The sequence below is a fragment of the Oryx dammah genome, unplaced genomic scaffold, assembly GCF_014754425.2.
Source record: "Oryx dammah isolate SB20612 unplaced genomic scaffold, SCBI_Odam_1.1 HiC_scaffold_618, whole genome shotgun sequence".
NCBI classification, from domain to species: domain Eukaryota; kingdom Metazoa; phylum Chordata; class Mammalia; order Artiodactyla; family Bovidae; genus Oryx; species Oryx dammah.
In genome coordinates, this window is record NW_024070774.1 from 1 (window position 1) to 10098 (window position 10098).

The 10098-nt window shown below is 50.8% G+C and overlaps 1 protein-coding gene across 1 annotated transcript; it reads right to left on the bottom strand.

Annotated features, from left to right (window-relative positions):
- Nucleotides 1-3098: 3098 nt before the first annotated feature.
- On the bottom strand, nt 3099-9911 carry LOC120859340 (proteoglycan 3-like). The gene is made up of 4 exons (XM_040235478.1): nt 9594-9911; nt 5225-5356; nt 3957-4068; nt 3099-3206 (listed from the first exon to the last, which is right to left on the bottom strand). The coding sequence occupies exons 1-4, from the start codon at nt 9909-9911 to the stop codon at nt 3148-3150; spliced, it is 621 nt and encodes a 206-aa protein (XP_040091412.1). The 3' UTR covers nt 3099-3147.
- Nucleotides 9912-10098: the final 187 nt, after the last annotated feature.

Genomic DNA, 10098 nt, shown 5'->3' on the forward strand with positions numbered 1-10098 from the left:
TGAGAGCCGGGACCCGTCCTGCCCACTGTGATCGGGGCCCCCATCCCAACTTGGCCCTGGTTGACGCTCTCCTGAACACCAGATTTGGTCATTGAGGTCGAAGTCATGGATGAGTCCTTCCCAGTAGGACATTTGCCAAGGAACCTCCAAGGCAGGATGAGAGAGCGAGAATTGAGCACCCCCACCCACAGAAACTCAACCACCTGAGCACTAGGTGTTTAAGTCTCCAAAGCTCAGCCCCCGCCTTCCACCCCTACAGACATCTGAAGGCAGGAGATTACGATGCAGCTTGTGTTTCCACAAGACTCTTGCCTTCTACCCCTAACACGTCTTCCAGCCTCAGCCTCTGCTGACACCCCCAGGGTCCCCAAGGCGGAAAGTGATGGGCAACACAGGCTGTCCCCATCTCCACGCTGGGCCTTGCCTTGGCCACTGGCCGCTCGCCCGAGCAGGATTAAATTCACGGGGCTCCTCACCAGCAGGAAGTGGCAGGTCCGGCCTGCAGGGACGCCCTCCAGTCCTACTGTGTCCCCTTCCTGAGGATGCTAAAGGTCCTCGGCCACCTCACCCAAGCCTGAGATGGACTCAGCAGGCCCCTCTTCCCGGGGTCACCTTCGCTTCCAGAGCCCCCCTCTTCCTCTTTGGCTGGCAGCACCAGGTCTTCCATGGGGACGGCCCTGCCTCCCTCGCTGGCATCTCCCCAGACTGAGGCAGGGTGTCATCTCCCAAGGGGCTCTCAACATTGGACACTTCGTTCCCTGGTGGGAAAAGGCCAAGTGCCTCTCCTTCACATCCTGCCCGCTTCCTTCCCAGCACCATGGACGGCTTCCGCCTGGCCCTGGACATTTGCCCACTGAGCCCTGCAAATAGAGAACGCGATGGAGGTCACCACCCCTCCCCTACACACCCTGCCGCACACACTCACCCCAGGAGAGCCCAGCTTCTCCCATGAGGCCCTGGTGGTTAAGGGCGTGAACTTAGGGTCAGGCAGTTGAGGGGCTGGTACTGGTTCTATCATCTACTAACTTTCTTCGTTTGAGATCTGGATGCACTGCACACATACCTCATGGGGGTGTTATAAGGATTAAAGGACATAATGCATAGAAAATGCTTAGCCCAGAACACTCAGTGAGCTCACAGCAAAGAAGCAATCCTTCGATCATCATTTGCCTCTTGCAGAAAGGACAGCGTTGAGAACGTCACAGCAGAACAAGACTGCGGGCTCACAGGTGTCCTGAGGAGTCCCTGCAAGTCCTGCTCCAGAGTCCCTGCTCCTTTACGTGCAGAGATCCTGAAACAGGGGGGTGGCCAAGGAGGAAGGAGGCTCTGTGGCTCTGATCCCAGAAAATGTAGAAAGGAGTCAAGACAGAAAGGCTAAAGGCCAAGGAGATTGACTCAGATGGAAAGTTGAAATTGTCCCAAGTAGAAGACCCAGAAGTAGAGAGAATTTCACCTTGGATTTGTCCTGCAATGGAGAATGCAACTGGACACACACACACAAGGGCCACACCATTAAGTGACCTTGAGAGTGAGGTGGAGAAAGAGAAAGCATGAATAGATACACACGCTCAGGGGTGTACACAGGCATCCAAGCATCTCCACAGAGATGTAGGAAACGTGCACACAAGCAACACACAAATGCACGCTGACTCACACAGATTCACGCAGATTTACAGGCGCAGATTCACACGTACACAGACATATACAGGAATCCAAAGACCGACTCATGCACACACCCAGACACGCACACGCCCATGCACGCGGGCACCCCAGACATCCTTGAACATGCTCCCCGGGCCCCACATAGAGCCACACCCCCAGGCAGTCTCTCTCACTCTCTCTCTCACCACCCAGGGCTCTCTGCCCTCTGAACATCACTTGGCAGTCTCAGCTTCCTGCCTCCTCAAGCTCCGATCCTTCCTGGAGCCCAGCCTGGAACGAAGCTAAGCGCAGGAACACTGTTCCGTCTCAGTGACCTCAGGACCCGAGAAGATGGAAGAAGCCGGGGAGACCCGGGGCTGGAGAGCCAGCCCTGGAGCCACCTGGCTGCACACGGCCTGACTTGGGCCCCAAGCCCCTCGGGGAGTGAGGCAGCTCCCTGCTGAGACTGTGGCCCTTCCAGGGAGGGGAGGGAGGCTGGGGACAAGAAAGGGGATGCAGGATGGAGGGCAGCGAGGAAGACAGCCTCCCATGAAGATATGGTCCGGGAGCCTTCTTGGAGAAAGCTGTGGCCTTTGAACTAACCCATGGAGAAAAGGGGGCCACTACCTGAGGTGAAGGACTGATGCTGAAGCTGAAGTTCCAATCCTTTGGCCACCTGATGCGAAGAACTGACTCACTAGAAAAGACCCTGATGCTGGGAAAGATTGAAGGCAGGAGGAGAAGGGGACGGCAGAGGATGAGATGGTTGGATGGTATCATCAACTCAGTGGTCATGAGTTTGAGTAAACTCAGGGAGTTGGTGATGGACAGGGAGGCCTGGTGTGCTGCGGTCCACGGGGTTGCAAAGACTCGGACACGACTGAGCAACTGAACTGAACTGAGCTGAACAGATCATGAGGTGAAGACGACACGGAGCCGGAGGAGGCATCCACCCCTCGAGGAGGTTTCTCCGTGTACCATGGGGAGACCCCTGGTGGGACCTCCCGTCTCCACCCAATTCTTAAATCCACCATGTGGCCTCCATTCTGGAAAGTCACCACTTCCGACCCCACCCCACATGCCTCACTCAATCCAGACCGAGAGGGCCAGTTGCCCAACTGCTCACCAAAGGCTTTCTTCCACGGGACCCTGGGAAAGGGTCTTGTGGAGCCAGACACCCCCTCCTCGGCCTGGCCTACCTCCATCCCCAGCCAGCGCTGCAGCCAAACACTCCAGCACCCCAACCCCTCGACCCTCACCACTCAGCCATCCTGCTCCAGCTTTTAAATCCTCAAAGACCCAGCCTGGGCCCCACAAAGCCGAACTGAGAGCTTCCTAGATTTCGCAACCCTGAAGAGTCCTCCAATGTGCGAAATGAAGAAAACAGAGTCAGGAGATGCTGTGAGAAGTGTAGTTTTTATGACGTGGACAAGCAAGGGGCAAGGGGGCCAGGGGTGGGGCGGGGTGGCCAGGATGGTGGAGAGGCAGGGTCTCCACGGCTCTGGTTTAGAAGGCACAGACGAAGGGCAGCCGCCTCTGGCATGAAGCTCGTCGCCAGTGACCCCCTGGTGGCAGAGAGCACAGTGATGTCAGTTGCCCACCTGAGTGTGTCCCCCCAACCCCCACCGTCAGGCACCTCACAGGTCACCTTTTCCCGACAATCTGAGGGCCGTATGTCTCCCCATGTCCCGGCGAGCCACCATCACTGATCTCTTCCCTTGCAGAGACAGCGTGCTAAGGGCTTCCTATGGACTGTCCTTCCATCCTCACAGTGATGCCAAGAGGTCAGCACTGTCAGCACTCCCATTTCACAGATGGGGAAAACTGAGGTTCGGGGGAGTGATAACCTGCTCTGATCTCAGCAGACAAGTGGTAGAGCCAGTTGAGGACCTCGGCCACCTGACTCCAGCCTGTGTGGTCTTCATCCCTGTTCTAAACTCCCGCACGTCAGGCAGCCGTGCTGTTGGGAGCTGGGGAATCATCCGTCAGCTGGCCCTAGTTCCCACATCTTTCCCGAGTCCCTCGGCCACACCTCCCGTTCCCGAGTGTCCCTCCTGTCTGTCCCACACTCGCTCCTTGTCACCGTCCCGTCAGAGGAAGGGAAGGAGCCTCGCTGAGTCTGGAGGACACAGAGCCCCCAGCCCCGTGCAGGACCCCTCACTGTGGCTCTGAGGATCCCTGCCCCTCAGCCCTGCTCACACACAGGGCGGGGTTCTCTAGGGGGGAGGGTGTGAGGGGAGGCGTGTCTGTGCAGCTCAAAGGGGTGTGTGTGCGAGTACCCCCCTCCACCTTGTCCGGGCGCCGGGCCCCCTCACCTCTGGTGCACAGGGTTATGCAGTGGCCTCTCCCATTCCCAGGCTGCCCTCGGGCCCAGTATCCAAAATTCCAGCGACTCCCGTCAGTCCAGCGAAATCTCCTGCAACGGGACTAGAGAAGAGAGAGGCTTGGTGAGAGGGCAGAGGTCCAGGAAGACAGGTGCTGGGGCTCCTGAAAGTCCCCTCAGCATCCCTTCTGGACACTGTGTCTATAATCTCCTCTCCTGTGTCACCTGGCTAGGACCCCCTGTACACACCCACCCCTGAGCCTTTTCAGGCAGTGACATGGAAGAGCAAGCTTCGCTTCCAGCTCTCACACAGAGCAGGCTTCTCAGACTTCACTGAGCAGACAATCTCCTAGCGATCTGGTGGAAATGCGGATCCTGATTCGGGAGGTCTGGGGTGCAGCCCAGGATCCTGTATTTCTACAACTACCAGGTGGTGTTGATACTCTGGTCCCAGGACCACACGTGAGCAGCGAATCTGACAGTGCTTACTCAGTCACAGCCCCCGGGTCACGCTGAGAGAAGGACCCCCTCAGAGATGAGGACACTGAAACATGGAGGCAGGCATTCAGCCACTGAGGGACCAAGCTGGGTATCAACTCTCATCTCCTGACTCCAGTGATCTGCTAATTAACATTTCACAGCCAGCTTTGGTGGAAAGTGTGAGGCAGAGGAAAGAAAGAACCCTGATTTATAATAATTGTCCATTTCTCTGGTGTAAATGCATCCACCATGGCAGATTTCAAGCTGCAAGCGAGAAGCCCCTGAACGTGGGTGAGGAAGAGAAGCGCTCAGTCATCATGTCTCCTAAGTCAGCACAAGCCAGCTTCCGGGCCAGGATGAGGCTCGATGGGGCAGGTGGTGCCTTGAGGCTCTCAGAAACAATGTCCCTGGTGGTCCAGTGGTGAAGAAGCTGTCTGCCCTTGCAGGTGCCGTGGGTTCATCCCTGGTCCTGGAAGGCCCCACGTGCTGCAAAGGAGCTAAGCCCTGGCATCAAAGCTACTGAGCAGGGACTCTCGAGCGTTCGCTGTGAAGGCCGACACCCTAGAGCCCATGCTGTGCAGCATGAGAAGCCGCAGGTGAGAAGCCTAAGCACCACAAGGAGGCAGCAACCCCCACCGGCGGCAACTAGAAAAAGCGCCGGCGCAGCGACAGAGACCCAACGCCATCCTAAATAATGAAAACTTTAAAAAACATAGTGGATTCACTTTGCAGTATTAAACCACCTTTAAAAAAAAGACCTGAGAACTGACCCTCACTTACCCTGCCCCTGATGACGCCTCCGATCCAGACCTGTGACTGGTTGGTCCTTCTTGCCCAGCGTCTCACGCGATAGTCAAAGCGGTAGTTGTGGATGGAGACGAGGTTGCCTCGATAGCAACGCCTGCAGATTCTCTGCAGAGAGACGAAGTGGGGTAGAAACTCACTGTTTTCTTGCAAGGCCCTCAGCCTCCACAAGAGACCCCCGCACATCCTTTTCCAGCTCAGAAATCAGGGGTCTATAGCCCCCCTGAATCCCATCTCTTGCTTTTTTATTTGATGTCAGGAACTTCTTGCAGTAAAGAGTAAGAATACTCAGAATAACTAGAAGCGCCATTTAAAAATGTTTTTACATTGTTTTATATGGAATTATTTAATTGTATACAAAATAACATTATATTTGAAAGATGTTTAAAGTGGTTATTCACTTGTTCTGGCCTTTACTTTTCATCTTGATCTCCAAGGTCAAATGCTTTCTTATTCTCTTTTAATTTTCAGCTGGAGGATAATTGCTTAACAGTGTTATGTTGGTTTCTGCTGAACAGCAATGTGAATCAGTCACAAGTACACATAATTCCCCCCTTTCTGAGCCTCCCTCCCACCCCCATGGCCAGCGTTTATGGAGAGCTTACAATGACCCAAGGACCACTCTCCCTTCATGGATCACAGCACTGTCCTGGCAAAGAGCTTGTGTAACTCAATGAAACTCTCAGCCATGCCATGTGGGGCCATCCAAGACAGATGGGTCACATGGAGAGTCCTGATGAAACCTGGTCCACTGGAGGAGGTAATGGCCAACCACTCCAGTATTCTTCCTGTGAGAACTTCAGGCACAGTATGAAAAGGCAAAAAGATAGGACACTAGAAGGTGAGACCCTGGGTTGGAAGGTGTCCTATATGCAGCTGAGGAGGAGTTGGGGGCAATTACAATAGTTCCAGAAAGAACGAAGCACCTGGGCCAAAGCAAAGACAATGCTCAGTTATGGGTACATCTGGTGGTGAAAGTCTGATACTGTAAAGAACAATATTGCATAGGAACCTGGAATGTTAGGTCTGTGAATCAGGGTAAGTTAGGCTTGGTCAAGCAGGAGATGACAGGAGTGAACTTCAACATGTTAGGAATCCGTGAACTAAAATGATGGGAATGGCAAATGTAATTCACATGACCAACACAGCAGCTGTGAAGGCGAGAGTCCCCTGGAGGAAATGGAGTAGCCCATAGCCAGCAAAAGAGTCTGAACCGCAGTACTCGGGTGGAACTAAAAAACGACAGAAAGATCTCTGTCTCTAAGGCAAACCACTCAAAATGATACTAAAACAAGCCTATGCCCCAAACACTGATGCTGAAGAAGCTGAAGTTGACCAGTTCTATGAAGACGTATAAGACCTTCTAGAACTAATACACAGAAAATGATGTCCTTTTCATCATAGGGTACTGGAATGCAAAAGAGAGAAGTCAAGAGATCCCTGGAGTAACAGGCAAGTTTGGCCTTGGAGTACAGAATGAGCAGGTTGACAGAGTTTTGTCATGAAAATACACTGGTCACAGCAATCTCCCTCTTCCAACAAAAGAAACAATGACTCTACCTATAGACATCACCACATGGCCAACACTGAAATCAAATTATATTCTTTGCAGCCAAAGATGGAGAAGCTCTATAAAGTCAGCAAAAACAAGACCAGGAGCTGACTGTGGCTCAGATCATGAACTCCTTATTGCAAATTCAGGCTTAAAATGAAGAAAGCAGGGAAAACCTCTTAGGCGATTCAGGTAAGACCTAAATCAAATCCTTATGATTATACAGTGGAGATGAAGAATAGATTCAAGGGATTAGATCTGAGAGACAGGGTGCCTGAAGAACTATGGATGAGGCTCATAACATTGTATAGGAAGCGCTGACCGAAACCATCCCCAAGAAAAAGAAATGCAATAAGGCAAAGTGGTTGTCTCAGGAGGCTTTACAAATAGCTGAGGGAAGAAGTGAAGCAGAAGGCAAAGGAGGAAAGGAAAGATATACGCACCTAACTGTGGAGCTCCAGAGAATAGCAAGGAGAGATAAGGTCTTCTTAAATGAACAATGCAAAGAAGTAGAGGAAAATAGTAGAATGGAAAAGAGTAAAGATTTCTTCAATAAAATTAGAGATATCAGGAAACATTTCATGCAAAGATGGGTAAAATAAAGGACATAAATAATAAAGACTTAACAGAAGTAGAAGAGATTAAGAACAGGAGGCAAGAATACACAGAAGAACTGTACAGAAAAAGTCTTAGTGACTGTACAGAAAAAGCCTTAGTGACTCAGATGACCACTATGGTGTGGCCACTCAACTAGAGCCAGACATCCTGGAGTGTGAAATCAAGTGGGACTTAGGAAGCATCACTACAAAAAAGCTAGGTGAGGTTATGGAATTCCAGCTGTGCTACGTAAAATCCTGAAAGGTGCTGCACTCAATCAGTTCAGTTCAGTTAAGTCACTCAGTTGTGTCCGACTCTTTGTGACCCCATGGACTGCAGCATGCCAACCTCCCTTATCCATCACCAACTGCACTCAGGATGTCAGCAAATTTAGAAAACTCAACAGTGGCCACAGGACTGGGAAGGGTCAGTTTTCATTCTTATCCCAAAGCACAGCAATGCCAAAGAATGTTTAAGCTACCATACAACTGTGCTCATTTCACATGCTAGCAGGGTCATGCTCAAAATCCTTCAAGCTAGGCTTCAGCAGTGTGAACCAAGAACTTCCAGATGTACAAGCTGGATTTACAAAAGGCAGAGGAATCAGAGACCAAATAGCCAAAGTTCATTGGATCATAGAGAAAAAAAGTGCATTCCAAAAAACATCTACTTCTACTTCACTGACTACACAAAAGCCTTTGACTGTGTAGATGACTACAAGCTGTGGGAAATTCTTAAAGAGGTGGAAATAACAGACCACCTTACCTGTCTCCTAAAAAACCTGTATGTGGATCGAGAAGCCACAGTTAGAACTGGACATGGGACAACAGACTGGTTCAAAATTGGGAAAGGAGTACATCAAGGCTGTATATTGTCACCCTGTTGATTTAACTCATATGCAGAGTACATCATGCAAGATGCAGGCTGGATGAATCACAAGCTGGAATCAAGAATACCAGGAGAAATATCAACAACCTCAGATATGCAGACAATATAATTCTAATGGCAGAAAGTGAAGAGGAAATGAATAACCTCTTGATGAGGGTGAAAGAGGAGAATGGGAAAAGCTGGCTTAAAATTCAATATTCAAAGAGCGAAGATTATGGCATCTGGTCCCATCACTTTTGGGCCTGTAGAAGGGGAAAAAGTGAAAGCAGTGATAGATTTATTTTCTTGGGCTCCAAAATCACTGCAGACGGTGACTGCAGCCAAGAAATTAAAACACATTTGCTCCTTGGAAGAAAAGCTATAACAAACCAAGGCAGCATATTAAAAACCAGAGACATTGCTTTACCACCAATGGTCCATAGAGTCAAAGCTATGGTTTTTACAGTAGGCATGTACAGGGGTAAGATTTGGATCATAAAGAACACTGAGTGCCAAAGATGGATGCTTTCATATTGCAGAGTTGGAGAAGACTCTTGACAGTCCCTTGGACTACAAAGAGATCAAATCAGTCAATCCTAAAGAAAATCAACCCTAATAATGATTTGAAGGACTGAAGCTGAAGCTAAAGCCAAAGCTCCAATACTTTGGTTATCTGATGCGAAGAGCTGGCTCACTGGAAAAGACTGACACTGGAAAAGATTGAAGACAAAAGGAGAAGGGGGTGGCAGAGGATGAGATGCTTGGATGGCATCACTGACTCAATGGATATGAGTTTGAGCAAACTCCAGGAGATGGTGAAGGGCAGGGAGGCCTGGAGTGCTACAGTCTATGGGATCAAAAAGAGTTGGACACAACTTCGAGACCGAACAACATCAGATACTCTAAATACTTTCCGTGTTAGTTAACCCTCACCATAACTCCCGAAAAGGTGGTATCATACGTCTCCATTTTACAAATGAAGATACAGGAGCCCTGAAAGGTGAAGTGACCTCCCCAAATAAAATAGCTGATGAAGGCAGAGCCAGGACACAACACAGGTGTCTCTTATACCAAAGCTTTTTATCCAAACCAGTGGCTCTCAGTGTAATTTCTAGACCAACAATATCATCACCTAGGAATTTGTTATAAACCCTTACACCCCGGATTTACTAATCTAGAAACTGAGGTGATGGGGCCCAGAAATGTGTGCTTTAACAAGGCTTCTGGTGGATACTAGGCTTAGAGAACCCCTAGTTTAAATAATATAGAGAGAAGGCTGAATCTACTCTGGTCTCCCAGCTCCTTGGGAGCAGCCCCACTGCCGCTTACCTGAGCGTGGCAAAACCTCCTCGGGGTCCGCACCATGCGGTAGTGGCAGCTCTGGCACTCAGGATCACCAGGAAGCTGCACTGTCTCCTCTTCCTTGGGGCACTGCACGTCCTCATCTAAGTCATCTGGGTCTGAGTCCCCCTCATCCTCGTGGGCATCCTCGGCCTCCTCTCCCCCTGAATCAAGCACCTCACCACTCAGGGCCAGCTCTCCTTCCTGCCCCCCTGAGCCTTCCAGATCCTGGCTCAGGTCTGCCTGTGTCTCCGGATCACCCAGATGGGGGACATCCTTCTCTGGAAAAAAGAAATAACCCACCATCAGACCAGGTACCACCTTCCTCCAGGACCATGGACAGCTCTGATGGCTCCACTCAGTCTTCCTAGGGACCCCGTCTGGAACCAAAGACGGGAAGGGTCCCTTGGGGGTTGGATGGGCCAGAATTCTTGCATCACACACACAAATGCATGAGAACCTGATGCCAGCTGACACCACGTGCGGGTAATTT

Bases quoted from the DNA above. Each gene is read 5' to 3' on its own strand.
- LOC120859340 (XM_040235478.1), bottom strand. From the start codon at position 9,911: ATGGTGGGTTATTTCTTTTTTCCAGAGAAGGATGTCCCCCATCTGGGT. The intron at 5,357-9,593 runs GTAAGCGGCAGT...GTCTCTCTGCAG, and splicing joins GGAGGTTTTGCCACGCTCAG to AGAATCTGCAGGCGTTGCTA. The intron at 3,207-3,956 runs GTGAGGGGGCCC...CTCTGCCACCAG, and splicing joins CATAACCCTGTGCACCAGAG to GGGGTCACTGGCGACGAGCT.